The 15,285-nt window shown below is 42.5% G+C and overlaps 3 protein-coding genes across 3 annotated transcripts; 1 reads left to right on the top strand and 2 right to left on the bottom strand.

Moving 5' to 3' along the window:
- Positions 1 to 445: 445 nt before the first annotated feature.
- creld2 (cysteine-rich with EGF-like domains 2) lies at positions 446 to 4,395 on the bottom strand. The gene is made up of 10 exons (XM_070992093.1): positions 4,019 to 4,395; positions 3,767 to 3,849; positions 3,319 to 3,429; positions 3,001 to 3,092; positions 2,661 to 2,837; positions 2,465 to 2,563; positions 1,844 to 1,927; positions 1,540 to 1,635; positions 1,163 to 1,303; positions 446 to 889 (listed from the first exon to the last, which is right to left on the bottom strand). The coding sequence occupies exons 1-10, from the start codon at positions 4,160 to 4,162 to the stop codon at positions 831 to 833; spliced, it is 1,086 nt and encodes a 361-aa protein (XP_070848194.1). The 5' UTR covers positions 4,163 to 4,395; the 3' UTR covers positions 446 to 830.
- Positions 4,396 to 4,672: 277 nt separating this feature from the next.
- On the top strand, positions 4,673 to 7,907 carry alg12 (ALG12 alpha-1,6-mannosyltransferase). Its single transcript, XM_070992173.1, has 9 exons — positions 4,673 to 4,840; positions 5,288 to 5,420; positions 5,533 to 5,706; positions 5,815 to 6,009; positions 6,104 to 6,209; positions 6,317 to 6,538; positions 6,732 to 6,901; positions 7,196 to 7,271; positions 7,368 to 7,907. The coding sequence occupies exons 1-9, from the start codon at positions 4,682 to 4,684 to the stop codon at positions 7,609 to 7,611; spliced, it is 1,479 nt and encodes a 492-aa protein (XP_070848274.1). The 5' UTR covers positions 4,673 to 4,681; the 3' UTR covers positions 7,612 to 7,907.
- Positions 7,908 to 7,994: 87 nt separating this feature from the next.
- On the bottom strand, positions 7,995 to 15,283 carry zbed4 (zinc finger, BED-type containing 4). Its single transcript, XM_070991698.1, has 2 exons — positions 15,141 to 15,283; positions 7,995 to 12,784 (listed from the first exon to the last, which is right to left on the bottom strand). The coding sequence occupies exon 2, from the start codon at positions 12,589 to 12,591 to the stop codon at positions 8,812 to 8,814; it is 3,780 nt and encodes a 1,259-aa protein (XP_070847799.1). The 5' UTR covers positions 12,592 to 12,784; positions 15,141 to 15,283; the 3' UTR covers positions 7,995 to 8,811.
- Between the last annotated feature and the right edge of the window lie 2 nt (positions 15,284 to 15,285).

Here is a 15,285-nt window from a genome sequence, read left to right as displayed (position 1 = left end):
GGGTTAGAAAAATATGCTTTGATCCAAACGAGGCCACAGGAAGGTCTCTCCAAAATGTATCCTAACACCTGAGTGATGACGGTGCTGCTGACTTTCAAAGGACCAACAGAAGATGCTGGTGACAGAATGGCATTTGTGAAGTCTGGGCCACATAGGAAAACTGTGGATTAATGTGTGTGGAAAGAGTGTGGATACAGAACATGTATGTATGAAGATACAGATTTCCTATATATTGATTTCCTGTAGTGAAACACACTCATATCTGGTCATGCATCAAAATGTCTGAGACATGAGGACAAGAGATGGGTTACAAACAGTGAGACACACTCTGTTTTCCAGATCAATTTAGGTAAGGCAGCTTTACGAGAGTGTCCATATTTCATATGACTAGACTGCCACCGTGTGGCCATCAGTGGTCACTGCAACAAGACACAACCTGTGATTTAATTTACTAATTCCAGTTTAATCCACATTTGCTCCTCTCTAAGAGAAAATATACACATGTTGTTAATGTGGGCTTATTTTAAATTCAACATAATTCATCTTTATTGAAACACCAGATTTTTTTAAAACCATACAACAAATAAAGACATCAAGTGGTTGTTTGAGCACACCGGAGAAAAGCAACAATGTCCAGCATGCTGAGAGCAGAAAACGTCTCTCTTCTTTGTCCTTTCATCCACAATCCACTGCTTGACAAGCTTTTGTTGTTCTAAGTGCAGCTGGTACATCAAGTGCATGTTGTCAACAGTTTTAAAACAAGCGGCTTCAGATGTGCAGAAATTCCAACCATTCTTCCTGGTTCGCTCCCATCAGCCACAGTTTTTATATCAAAGCTCTTTGTGTGGACTTGTGGTTGTCTCGGATGCTTCTGAGTCTTCCTCTTTTTCTGATGAGGATGGAAGCACAAATTATTATTATTTACATATTCATTTTTAATATTTAGAACGGCATTGTGAAACAACAGCATAATTTTTCAAGGACTCATATTAAGATTACTAACTAACATCATTCCAGCTCCAGAATATTTCACACCATTTCCATGACTTTATTCAAGTAGTTTAAGTTTTCCAGCAATTTCATGACTGTGGGAACCCTGTATTTAGAATACGTAGAGCTCAAATCGTACAAAACCAGCCATTAAAGCAGCACTAATCCTCACCTGGCTGCGGCGTTTGGACACACTTGCCGTCCTGCTCCTCATAGCCGCTCGAGCAGATGCACACGTAGCTTCCTTTAGTGTTGACGCACTCCTCGTTCTCCTCAGTGCACACAGAGTCTGGCTGGGAACACTCATCGATATCTGGAAAGCACAGTGCAACGCTGATTTAAGCTACTCTTTTGGACTGTGCACTCTCTAAAACATACAGTAAGTTCAATTACTATTGAATTTTTCTTATTTTGTCCACCAATGCATGAAAGAATCTTCTGTTCTACACACACAAAATACTAACTTTTAGCTCACAATTCTTCCAGAATTGACAAACAGCATAAAGGAGTGAAACCCTTTACCCATACAGTAAATTGTTTCCATCATACCTGTGCAGGTGCCCTCTGTGTCCTGGTACCCGCTGGCACAAGCCTGGCACTTGTCGGCACCGGCTCCAGTGCAGCCGGAGCACACCTTGTCGCAGGCTGTGAAGGACAAATATAACAAACAACTTACTCTTAGTTGCATATCACTAAAAAATGAGGTCTGACAGCTGTAAATTTCAAAGGAAGTTCATAGCCCCTGTTTTCAGGAAGCAACAGTGGATTTAGGAATGGTATATATGATAGCAGAAATACACTGCTTTGTCCAGTTCTTACAGATCAAAATGTGCAAACCAGGGGGAGTAATTACCCTTGCAGGAGTAGGAGCCGTCCGTGTTAAGGCAGTATTGATCTTCTTTGCATGGAGAAGACTCTTTGGAGCACTCATTTACATCTGTAACACATGAGATGGACCGCAGTGAGGCAGACGGTGGTGAAAACAGACTCAAATCTGCTGAGTGTCCGTTATACATTTGACCACATCAGCCTGTGTCAAATGTGTCAGTCATGTATCAGTTTTATTCACACTGAACTCTAAGAAAACAGCACTGATTTCAAATGACAAGACTTTCTTTTAATTTCCAGTGATACATTTTCACATTTGTTCAATAAATTATTTTACCAATTTTATACAGTATGGCAAATTAATTTCTTGCTGTGATGTAATTTATATGTGGCTTCCTGCAAAATGTATTATCTATTATCACTTCCACAAATGTTATTTCAGCTTAAACATCATTTATCACGAGTTTGCTTTGTGTATTTGTTGCACGCTTTTCAAAAAACATGAATTCAGTTTTACTTAAATTCATTGATAGTTTGCGAAAATCAAATGAACTCCACCAACACAAAATAAATGAGTGTCGTCTGCAATTCTAAAGCTTTGGAAACTCCACATAATCTACATGCAGACTTTTACTGGTCATCTTACCAACACAAGCCTCCTGGTCATCCTCCTCCCATCCTTCTTTGCACTCATCACAGTCCTGATTGGTCGCTCCAGTACAGGTTTTGCAGGACGGGTGGCATTCTGTAGGGGGAGGTGAATCCCCAATTCAATACTGTGCATTAGATGGGAAGTGAAGCTGTGGTGGTGGTGCTTGTTCACTTTGTGTGTTGAAGCATACCTGTGCACAGGGAGAAGGTGTCATTCCTCACTTCGTTGAAGTGGCCGTCAATGCAGTCCAGGCAGAATTCCCCTGTATAACCGTGGTTGCAGCTGCACTTTCCGTTCCCTCCGCGAGTCCCGTCGCCATCACACTTTCCGTTTCCATGACAAGGTCTGTCAGAGCCCCCCACGCAGGCTTCAAGGAAGACAATCAGAAAGACGGCACAAGTACAAAAATATTATTATTAATTACACTTAACATCAGTGCCAATGCCACAGGTTCTTGGGGGTTTTAGCTACAGTATGCCAGAAACAGAACCAATGTGCTGCCCTGTGGTTTATGAAAGGACACTCCTCACCATTGCAGTCCGGTCCAAATGTTCCCTTTGGACAGCACACTTTGATGGTTTCAATGCAGAACCATTTATGCAGATCAGGATGTTTTGTTTTCCTGTATTGCAACAGGAAACAAAACAGGAAAAGATGAGGTTTACCGCATTTTAACTGACAAAAATCTTCTAATATGCAAATATCTCTGCAGGTCAGTGTACACCATCATGCAGTCTGTCTGTCTTTTACACCAGTTGTGTACCTGGTGTTATTAAATATACAGGTGAAATCCAACCAGCTTGCCACTGTGGCTGACTCTGACAATATTTGCATTAGTCAACACCCACCTCTTGAACCACCATGTTTCAAAATGCTCTTCGTGCTCTTCTACCATGTGGTTGCACTCGAAGCTGCTGCTGTCACACAGCCCCTCCACGATCTCCATCAGACGGATCTCGCTGTGAAGGAGATACATGGATAGAAGTTTAAAAGGGATGTGTGATAAAAAGGGAAGTGCTGCATGGAAGTTAGTTCAAGATTTCAAGTGTTTGCGGAAATGCCACAAAACAAATGGTTACTTCACGTAGGCCTTGCAAGAGTGGGAAATGCACATCCTATGTATGCAAAGTGCTGCAGTTTTGGGACACAGTCAGCTCTAGATTCAAATGCACTCTGCTTATCTAAATCAACTGCAATGTGCTTCTAACAGCCTGTAGCTCTGGTGCAAAGCACACACAGCTCTGATGATCAGCTCCTGTGTCAGGGTGACCTGGAGCTCAGTCAGGACAGGCTCACCTTGTCTCATATTTAGACAGTTTTCTCTCCTCCCAGGCTGTGTTGCCTCCGCCAAAGTTCTGCTTCACTGTTCTGTCCAAGCCCTGAAACACAAAAACACAATTCAGTCACTATTTATAGGGAAAGAAGCAGGCAAGGGTCTGATGGAAGGCATTTGGTGTCAATTAAGATAGCAGGAAACATTCGAAATATACATAATAACAAGATATCAATGAAATAACACAAAGGAGAGGTTTAGCAATGTCCTCCTACCTTGTTGAAGTTATCAGTAATTTGCTGACAGGTAGAACAGGCGCTTTTTAAGTCCCTCTTGGCATCGGTGACTTGAAAAAGTAAAACTAGAGTTACACAAGACAATAGCAGCAGTGGCCGCAGGTCTGGACCGGTGGACAGCATCTCAGCCGATCAATTCAGACACAGTTTCATACCAGGACACACACTTCAGCCACTCGCAAGCAAGCTTTGAGCTAATATTACAGTGCTGCACGGTTCGGGCACATCTAAGTAAGCTATTCTAACCATTAAATCTAAGTTTGCGTTATCTATGCAAAGCGCAACAAAGTAGTATTTACATGCCGGGTAGAGAAGAAAAAAAACGGTGCAGTTTCACATTTCCGCGTCAGCCTCTCGGTCGAATTGTGGCTTGCGCTCATTTGCTCGGATTGCCTGTCAATCAAGTGTAAGACCAGTCACAAGCCGCCACGCGCGGGACAAAAAGGTCCTTCCCCACGTGGAAAATTCAGGAGTTATAGCAGTAGTATTTAAAATAATTTGGTTTTCCTTTTTGGGTGACACATTTGACACAATTTCGATCCCTACTATAAAAAAGATTGTTAATATTTTTAGCGAAATGAAAACACGCTGTGTTGTTCGCTTCCTGTCTTGACCGGAAGTGATAACAATCTTTCAGCTGTCATGGCTGAAAAGAGGAATGTTTTGGGGCTGCCACTGCTGTTTTTATTAATAGCAGTGGCTCTCTTGCATTTATTCATTTGTCCGTTCACTAAAGTTGAGGAGAGCTTTAATTTACAAGCGACGCACGACATTCTGTATCACAGACTCCACTTTGACAAGGTAAGCAGATGTCATAGATGTGCTTGATGTGCTAACAAGCTAACTATCATTTTTAAATTAAACATTTATAGAAGCATGAGAAATTAATGCAGAATTAATCCTGCTTAACTGTAGAAAGTTGCGTTCAAAAAGCATGTCATTATCATATTAGCTAAAAGGGGTACATTTACTATAAGAAACAAAAAATAGTATTAATTGTATTTGTATAGCCTTGAATCATACACCAGTTGTTTTACAGAACCATTAATATTAAGTCATATAATCATTAATGCATTATGCACTGATACATCATACTGTATACATATCTTATTCATTTCGCAGCCATTTTGGAGCTTTCGATCATGATCATGTTCATCAGAAGATTGATTTTCCCCCAAACAAGCATTTTCTTTACGCAGGTGTGGTTCTATTGCTGCTGCAGATAACACAACCTGTCCTGTCTTGCAGTACGACCATCATGAGTTCCCTGGCGTGGTGCCACGGACTTTCCTTGGCCCCCTGTTTCTCTCCCTGCTCTGCTCCCCTGTTGTGTTGCTGTCCTCTCTGCTGGATGCACCGAAATTCTACACACAGCTGACAGGTAAACCACTAATATCTCGCTAATTGGTACTTTTCAATGCACTGTTGTGTTAAAACAGTATTGCCTCTTTGGTTTTAAACATTTTAAACCAAGTTTGATGTGTTCTGTGCAGTCCGAGCTTCCCTGGGAGTGTGTGTTATCGGTGCGCTGTGGCACATGCAGAAGGAGGTGAGGAGGCAGTTTGGCTCCACAGTTGCAGGACTCTTCTGCCTGACATGCGCCTCTCAGTTTCATCTAATGTTCTACAGCACCAGGACGCTCCCTAATGTATTTGCACTTCCAATAGGTAAAATACGTTGGTAGCAATCATCACAGTCCAGAAGGTCTGAATTATGCTTTCATTTTTCTAAGTAATTGTACCTCTGACATGATGGCAGCATGTTTTTCTCCCCAGTTCTGGTAGCATTCACATCTTGGATGGCTCAGAAACATGGCCGGTTCATCAGCCTCTCTGCTGTAGTCATCATTGTGTTCCGGTCCGAGCTCTGCATCTTTCTGGGTCTCATGTTACTGATGTCGCTGTTGAGCAGGAGGCTGGGACTGCTGCAGCTGCTTTACTACGCTGTTCCTGCTGGGATCTTGTCACTAGGTGAGTAGTTAATGTGCAGTATGTGAATAGTGCATAGTCCATAAACAATGAGTTGTTTGTCCACACAAAGTTTAATTTCCTGTCTTTTGTGCAGCTCTGACAGTGGCCATTGACACAGTCTTTTGGAGGAAGTTGTTGTGGCCTGAAGGTCAGGTTTTGTGGTACAACACTATTCTCAACAAAAGTTCCAACTGGGGAATATCCTTTCATTTACTTCAGTACACTGCCACTTATGTTGAGCTAGCACTTCAATTCTCATCCCCCCAACCCTCCCAAATTCTCCTTGACTCTCTTCTCCCTAGTAAACCTCTCCCTTTCTGTGGTACTTTTACTCGGCTGTGCCCCGTGCCCTTGGCTGCACGCTGCTCTTCATCCCCCTTGGCCTCCTTGACAAGCGGATGAGGCTGCTGATGCTGCCCACCGTGGGCTTCATCCTCATCTACTCGCTCCTGCCCCACAAGGAGATGCGCTTCATCATATACACCTTTCCTGTGCTCAGCTTGGTGGCTGCACGAGGCTGTTCTTTCATGTAAGCTGAAACACATTGCCCCAGTGCCAGTATTTTTGAATAATAATGATTATTTCTTGCTCTTAAATAGATGCAAAGCAGCTATTTTACAGTTATTGACATCAGTGCCATCATAAGTGTGTGAGATTATCTGCTCTTGTGTGTGAGACACTACAGAAGCTATTGCTCCCTTTGTTCTTCGTTTGTGCTTTAGTTTGTGCAACTACCAAAAATCCTGGATGTATAAACTGGGCTCTGTGGTCGTGGTTGGCCAGCTGTTGACCAATGCAGCATACTCTAGTATCTGCCTCTACGTTTCCCACCACAACTACCCTGGGGGCAAAGGACTGCAGGAACTGCACAGGCTGTTGCCAGTCACAGCAGGTTGGAATCAATTTCAACACATTTTTACCTGTTTCTTACACAAGAATCCCAAAACATAGATTAATTCCTGCCTAAAATGTGGAAAAACCTGGAGATACTAATCTAAATATTGTTTGCAGGTGTACACAAACCATATTAGTATGATTAACTGTATTAATTGTGCAAAAGAATCTTTGCTTTTTCAGTAATCATACAAGATACTGTGAATATAGTATAGTCATTGAAAACATGCATAAAAGGTTTGTTCAGGGGACAGTGATCTCACATTGTTACACAATGCCTTTGTCTCCTCAGATGTCTCTGTTCATATTGACACCTACGCTGCTGAAACCGGAGTTTCTCGATTCTTGGAGGAGAACAGAAACTGGAGGTTTGTGTATTTTTCTTTGTTTGGAACTAAATCTTCAAAAACAATGTACCCAATACTGTTACTTCTGTAATGCCATCACTTACATTTTTTTAACAGATATGACAAGCGTGAGGACCTGAGCCTCACAAATCCTGAGATCAAAATGTACTCCCACCTACTGATGGAGGCAAATCTCACCAACATACAGCTACTCCAGGACACTCACCAGCCTTTGGCCTTCATTGAAGGTTACAGCAACATTGCCTTCAACTTGTCTCACTTCCCTCCTGTCAGTGTGCGACTAGAGAGAAAAACTGTGCTGATGGAGAGAAAGACTGCAACCGGACAACAAAAACAGTGACTGTGAAAGGAATGACGTGTTGGATTAAGGGGTCATTTTAGTGTTCTCAAAGGTACTGCTTACAAAAAAAAAGTTGCATTGAACTGTCATACATCTTTTATGTTTGAAGCATTGTATCAGTTAAAATGGTTCTGCTTTCTCATGCTGATGTGTAATGCATTGTGTTTGCCATGAAGAGCGAGGAAAAAAGGAACTGTCTTCTTGCAGACCGCTTTGTATTCTTCACCTGTGATTTTTACATTTTGTAGATAGATTTTCTACATGAATAAAGCTGAAATATTCCAAGCCTGCACATGACTGATAACTCTGTCCATGATCTGAACATTAAACGGTGACTAACTGATAAAACCCAACCCCCCCAAAAAAACAACCCTCTTCAATATTGCATAAGGAAAACCTTTATTTACAAATGACCACAAAATTTGCATGATTCCAGTCTCAATGCTAAAACATTTATCAAATTAGGTTCAGAAGTTATTTAATATAAAAATGTACAGTACATTGTTTTATTCAATAATAAAACCATAATTTAATCCCCTGGACATAAACTTAAATTGTGCTTAAGAGACAAATTGTATATTCCAAACAAACTGCTTATTCTGAAAATACAGCAATATTATACATGATCTTATTAAAAACATTTCAGCAAGTTAAAAAAAAAAAAAGGTCTATTTCTAAACGACAGTACCATGAGCCACAAATTCACAATGAAAATTAAATAACATTAACTTAAAACATCTTTCAGTCACAGCATTTATTTTTGGGCCATGTTTTCATTCAGAAAACAATTCTGCATCTATCTTTAATACATAATTGAAAAGCATCCTGATGTGATCTGCGCAATTTAACAAAATATTTACAGCATTTTGACCTGAAGTAGTTTTGGATAAGGCACAAGGAGAGAGTAGACACGGAAAACAAACACATCGATTGACAAGCAAACACATTATCACCAACCCCTACAGCTAGAAAAACCCTCCCTCCCTGATACACTTCTGACTGAGACTTTTCATCACAACAGCTCCAAAGTGTTTAACAGTAGTACATAGAATACAACAAAACCTCCAAATCTGGCCTTTGCATTTAGAATTATCAGTATATAAATCAATATTTTACATTTTGCCCAACAGAAAATCCCCATTTCACAGCTATGCAACTTGGTCCATAATAAAGGGTTTTCAAGTTAATGATCAGCAATAATCAGTACTGAAAATAAATCAAAGGGAGGTTGACCTTGAGGAACAGCAGACCCTCCAAGTTTTCCAGTAAAGGTCTGGGCTGATTAAGGGTACAGTTGACACTAGCTGTGCTGAACAGTGTCTCTGCTGGGACAATGCTGGGAGGGCAGCCCACGTAACGGGCAGCTACTTTGGCAAGATTGGGCCACAGGAATTTTTTCAGGTTCCAATAATCGAGGGGATCGCAGCTCTGATCAAGTATGTCCTCCTCAAGGTACTCCAGCACTGCCAGCTCTGAGGACTTTGGCTTCTCCTCGTGTTTTATTTTTTGTCTGATGTCAGCCATTAGGGACCAGAGGTTGTCCTTGTTGGAGTTGGAGGTGTTGGATGAAACGGGGGTCTCATTGCAGCCATTGGGGAGCGGAGGCTTACCTGCCACTGAGGTAGAAGAGGACAAGTCAAGCTCCCGGATTAGATCTTGTTTACATTGCTCAGCTTCTTCCTCTGTGAACAATGAAGTCTTGTATCGTGGGTCCAGCATGGTCGCCCAGGTGTATCTTGGGTCGTGCAGAGTTGCGGACATTCTGCTCACCATGGCTTCCTTTAGAGACTTGAGCATGTTGTCTATGCCCACAGTTTCATCAAACAGCAGATCTATCTTTCTATTGAGAATGTGAATGAGTGGTATGACTTGTCCCAGAGTGGCAGTGCGGTTGCTCATCTCCCTGTAGGCGACTTCAAAAGGTTTCAGTGCATTGCAGACCGACAGCATCACCTCCCACTGGTCACAGCTGATCATTTCCCTGAAATTGCACTCGATCGACATCTCATCGATGGCTTTCTTCTGTTCCACCAGCCGCTCCAGCATGAAAAAGGAGGTCCTCCATTTGGAAGGAACATCTTGAATCAGTTGGTTCTCTGGCAGCTGATGGGCCCTCTGGAGCTCAGCCAGCTTCTCCTTGGCCTTTGCTGAGCGGTGCACACGTTCACAGATCTTCCGTGCAATACTCAGAAGGTTCTGAACCATTCTCTGGCTCTTTATGGCTTCGCTAACAATGAGGTCTATAGTGTGTCCAAAACACTGCATGGTGACATGGCCATGGTCCTCCAAGGTGTTTCTGATGTTATTGTTATCAGTTACAGTGAACCCCTTTTTCAGCCCTGATGAGGTGATCCAAGAATCCCACAGATATTCAAGCTGCTTTGGGATGTCATGCATATCGTGATCACAGTCTATTTGTGAGACACTTAGGAGAGCGGAGCAGTGAAAGTCCTGACCCTGTGGTCTGACACTTGACTCGTACGTCGCCCAGTGGGCACTTAGGGTCAGGTACTCTCTTGTCTGGCTACTGACCCAAATACTTGTTGTGAAGTGGACAACACCACCTTCAGCCTCTTTCAGGTGGGTCAGCACAACATCCTTCACCCTTTCGTACATATCTGGTATGGCAGTGCTGGTAAAGTAAGAAGAAGGTGGTAGAGAATACTGAGGCTGGAGGTACTCTAGTAGTCTGTTCAGTCCAGCATTCTCCACCATAGCTGATGGCTGAAGATCCAGTGCGAGCATTTCTGCGATGAGTTTGGTGATTTTTTTGGCAACCGGGTGGTGTTCATCAAACTTCTCACGGTTCTGTTCTGTTTCATAAACAGAAGTGTCCATGAGCTCTTGTTTAACGTGAATTTCAGCAGACGGCACATCACCTGAGATAGTATTGTTACTTTCAAGAACATGTCCATGAAACCTCTGCATGTGCCTGAATAGGCAGCTTGTGCCGAGGTTTGTAGTCTTTTTGCCTCTGCTAATTGTGCGGCTACAGTGCAAACAAACCACCTTTGTCGGGTCAGCAGGTGAAATGGAGAAATGGTTCCACAGTTTTGACGTCTTTTTGCTGAAAACAGGCAGGGTTTGTGGCTTTTTCTCACTGGCAGGGCTCTCAGTTTCTTTGGTTGAAACTGCGTCCGTTGCAGTGAGATTGGTGTAGGGATGAGGGGAGGATTCCTTCTCATCTGTGCTTTTTTGGTTTTTGAGGACGTCTGGGTGGCGTCTCATAAGATGCCTCATCAGACAGCTTGTACCAAAGTCGCCCCGTTTCCCCCGACTGATGACACACGGACAGTAACGGCACAGTGCTTTTAACTGGTCAACTGGTGACACTATGAAGTGGTGCCACACTTCGGATTTCACCCGTTTCATGATCTTCTTGTTTTGCTGGAAAACTGAATGTTCCTGATTGAGGCTGGGGCCCTCAGAGAGGTCACATGGTGAGGAAGTTAAGGGGGTATCCTCCCCCTGAGTTTTGAAGGAGAGATTGAGAGAAGACTCCTGCATGGAGAGCTGCATCACCTCATCAGATTCCTCTTTTATATCCATGCTTTCCTCCATGCTCTGGGGTAATTCATCTGATATGGTTTCTGGTGAGGATGGGGGAAGGGGCGATTCTTTTTTTAATTCCAGTGGATCGTGCAGTTGTGTGCGGGACAATAGTGAGGGCGGGTTTGTATAGGGTGGGGGAATGTGATTGCCCTGTCCATTTTCCTCAATGACAACCTCTTTGTGGGCCCTCCACATATGACGAATAAGACAGCTCGTCCCTAAATCTTTCCCATTTTTACCCCGACTGAATTCATTCATGCAATGGATACATACTGCTTTGGAATTGTCAGCAGGCGACAGGTAAAAGTGTTTCCATACAGCTGATCTCCGACGGGAACTCGAACTTTTAGGGGTCCCAGGAAGGCGCTCGGCCCCTCCCTCTAACATGTCTTCAAGGTTGTTTTCATTGGAATGTGAGGATGAGAGTGTGCTGCAAACAGTGTCAATGTTGGCAAGCTGTTCTTGTTTTGGTTCAACTTTGGGCAACACTTCTTTGGATGACAGATCTGAATTTTCAGCTGAGGAGGTGGACGGTGAAGTGTTCTTTGAGGCAGAAGAAATAATGCTATTTGTCAAGTCTCCATTTTTTGGTGAGTTTGGGGAGGGAGGTATCAAAGGTGAGGCAAGAGAGCTAGTCAGATTATGCGAGGATGTGTCTGCTCCGTCTTGTAAAAGCACAGTGGGGTGAGCCCTTCGTACATGCCTCATTAAACAACTTGTACTGAGGTCTTTCTCATTCTTACCCCGACTGAACTCTTTCATGCAGTATAAACAGATTGCTTTGGTACTGTCGCGTGGCGATATGCAGAAATGGTTCCATGCAGGAGATTTTTTCCTCGGGTTGGTATTACTCCTCATAGATGACAAAAGGCTCTGAGTGACAGCATCCATGGCAACATCATAAAGGGTGCTAGTGTATCCACTTAGTAAATTACTATACTCATCACCATCTCTAGTTACAAAAGGGCCAAATGAGCTACCAAATGCTAGCCTTTCATCATCCTGGGTTTCCTCCTCCATTCCATTTGCATCTCCAGTCTCCTCTTTGATATGTTGACTTTCTTCATTACCATTTTCATACTTTCCACTCTCCATATTCTCATCAGTATTAGTGTTCAGGCATTTGTTTGAAAGGGTGGGAGAAGCTGGGTCAGTCTCGCTTGCTTGGTCTGACTCCAACTGTTTGTCATCCTGAGATAAATGAAAAGAAGGGGGAGAGTCTTTATCCAGTGTTATTGAGGAGCAAGCAGGTGACTTTGCATCCGCAGTCTCATGAGGGTTAATGCTGTAGGATTTGAACACATAGCCATCTTGGCCCTCAATTTTCAAGCAGGTCCCTTTTGCCTCTCTTTTTTTGCTTTCTGTGGAGCCATTAGGTTCACTGACCATATCCTCACTCCTGTGAGAGACCTCTTCCTCCCCATCCATGGCAGCAGCCCAAGGGTTTCTGTAGAATAGTCAGGTCTGTGTTGTCAAATGTGATCAGTTTTTTCAGGTGTAGTCATCGATACTGCAGTTCTCAGGCAGGAGTTGTAATGTGTGTGTGGCTGTCTGGGACAAAGGGTGCCTGCTTGTCCCTCTCCATTTATGACCAAAGTATTTCCACCTCTCTGCACACAACCTGGAGGGAGGGAGAGAGAAAACAGATCAAAGTGTATCCTTAAAAAATAACAAGACTCCAAAACAACAGGTAATATAGATATTGTGCAATAACACACAAGTCTTGTACATGACTTTTCAATTTCATTTTGATTTTCTAAAACTGATTAACCAACAGCAACAGTGTGTTGACTTTAAAAATCACAACTCCTGCTGTAAAATCAAGTTATACAAAAGTTTTCTCCGTATTCACTACTGTGAAAATACTACTATTTTCATTTGAAAGCAACTTCATGGTAGTAAACATCGAAAAGTTTGAATTTCCAAGTTGACAGGCACTGCCTGAGCACTATTAATTTTGCTCTCTGTGAGGCTACACTGTCTCATTTACATGTGCAGGTTCAGCTGGGTCTTCAGGTCCTTCATTCATGACCCACAGCTTACATATGCATGCAGCCACCTGGGAAATGGTAATCATCCACCAAGGGCAGGAACACCTCTCCCAGCCTCCCCTGTTCTCATCCCAACAAATTCTTTTTTTTTTGTCATCCTTTAAATCTGTAAGCAAACTTTTTTCTATTTACTGGAAAAATAATGCTTACCAAAGAAATATTCAAGATATTTACACTTTCCAGTTTTGAGTTTTGGGACTTAAAGGCATGCTCTGTAACGCCAGTAACTATTTTTCTTATCACGTGATGCTGAATAACTGCCTCATGATACAGTCTATGCACAACTGAAAATGAGTGACAGCTCTACATGGTGCTTAAAACTTAAACATACTGGGTGTGGATCCTTGTGTAAAGATGTTTTCATTACAGAAAAACACTTCAGGAGCTGATACCATGGATTAGAACATTTCAGGAATAATGACTGAAATCAGTTTGGGGGTAGTTTCTGGTTGAAGAAGAACCAACCCAGTGACTCAGGTTTGTACAGACACCCAGTCGACCATTTTTGCCTTAACATTACTAGACTATGAATGCATTGTCAGCACCACAGAGACAAAATAATCCAGTCATAATGCAGGTAGCATAAACAGCATAAAATAAGTAAGGTAAGATACTGAAACAACACTCCTTAACTCTGAAAATATTGTTTTATCTTTACAATACATGAGCAAACAATACAGACGAGACCTAGACAAGGGTCAATATCGCAAAAGATACAGCACGTGTACATGCAAGACACATAGTGTTAAGCTCTGACAATATTTGCCTAAGAATACAAGTGGCTCCCAAATGCAGTCTAACTTGTAACAGTCAAACCTCTCACAACCCCCAGCTGAGGGATCAGATCAAATGTGATTTGTTAAAAAAAAAAAAAAAAGAGCCAGTGCCTCACTTTGGATGCTATGTATCATTACTTTCCTTATGACTAAATATTAATACAAAACAATACAAAAAAAAGCACGTTGCACATACAGCATAAACAAAACAAGATAAAATACTACAACACCCCTTGACTATAAAGTTTAGGTATATCTTTACAATACATGAGCAAAGTAGGTGTACATATAAGACACATCATACCAAGCTCTGAGAATATTCGCTTGAATGCACATGTCACCTAAATACAGTCTCGCTTGAAGTCGTCTCCAATAAACGTTCATAAAACTAATCGATCATTCATTTCAATCTAACCGCATAAATGTTGCCAGTATAACCGATTGCATCGCTGATGATTAATGCATGATCTGATTTAAGCAGGCATCCAAGAAAAAACAAGCAACATTGAGCCATTTCCTCAGAGAGCAGTGGCAGATAGTTTTTCCGGGTTTGGCTTAAGTCAGGAAGATGTGAGAGGACAGTAGAAAATTACCAACTAGCTTTCATCTTCACATAACACACCAATTTGTAAATGGTTATTTACACACCGGCTTCCGGGTTAACCGAGCTGAACAACAGCTAACACAAATCCCGAAACTTGTGCGACCCACACACCAATAAATATTCAACGTTATAAAGAAATTTTTTTTGGCAGTTACGCTACATCATCAGTAAACAGCACGGTGGCTATCCTGGTGCTAACTGGGTTAGCCGCAAGGCTAATGAACACACAAAAACAACACAGGTACAACACTTCCGTCACATGGATTTGTAGCACAAATATTACAGATATTGTAACTTCTACAACTATTCCATTAAGGGCGCAATGGCCTGGGAAAGGCGTTTAGTAAATTTCGGACCACACCACGACTGCTAGCTGGTTAGCTGCCAGCTAGGCCACACACAGGACTTACTAGCTAACCTGGCGAGGCAGAACCCAGCCGTGGCAACACACGAACCACACGGGATCCGAATCAGACCAGCAGTCACCACGACGTCCTAACCACATTAAACCCTCCTTAGACGTGTACATGTGCTCAAGATACTTACTGTGAAGTACGGCGTTGCGATCACAAGGTTTCGGCTCCTAAACAGTTAAATATGACACATTTGATTGATCCGGAGGGGGGTTCACTTTGTTGCTTTTGTCTCCTGGTTTGCTAGCAGTTCGCGTTCGGCCGAAGCAGCTCCACAC

The sequence above is a fragment of the Chaetodon trifascialis genome, chromosome 22, assembly GCF_039877785.1.
Source record: "Chaetodon trifascialis isolate fChaTrf1 chromosome 22, fChaTrf1.hap1, whole genome shotgun sequence".
Classification (NCBI taxonomy): Eukaryota; Metazoa; Chordata; class Actinopteri; order Chaetodontiformes; family Chaetodontidae; genus Chaetodon; species Chaetodon trifascialis.
This window is presented reverse-complemented; position numbering and strand designations above follow the sequence as displayed.

Excerpts from the sequence above, each read along its gene's own strand:
- creld2 (XM_070992093.1), bottom strand. The coding sequence starts at position 4,162 with ATGCTGTCCACCGGTCCAGACCTGCGGCCACTGCTGCTATTGTCTTGT. Across the intron at positions 3,430-3,766 it reads CTGTCTAAATATGAGACAAG|CGAGATCCGTCTGATGGAGA; the intron begins GTGAGCCTGTCC and ends TCTCCTTCACAG. Across the intron at positions 1,304-1,539 it reads CACAGAGGGCACCTGCACAG|ATATCGATGAGTGTTCCCAG; the intron begins GTATGATGGAAA and ends TGTGCTTTCCAG.
- alg12 (XM_070992173.1), top strand. The coding sequence starts at position 4,682 with ATGGCTGAAAAGAGGAATGTTTTGGGGCTGCCACTGCTGTTTTTATTA. Across the intron at positions 5,707-5,814 it reads TGTATTTGCACTTCCAATAG|TTCTGGTAGCATTCACATCT; the intron begins GTAAAATACGTT and ends TTTTCTCCCCAG. Across the intron at positions 6,210-6,316 it reads AAAAGTTCCAACTGGGGAAT|CTCTCCCTTTCTGTGGTACT; the intron begins ATCCTTTCATTT and ends TCCCTAGTAAAC.
- zbed4 (XM_070991698.1), bottom strand. The coding sequence starts at position 12,591 with ATGGATGGGGAGGAAGAGGTCTCTCACAGGAGTGAGGATATGGTCAGT.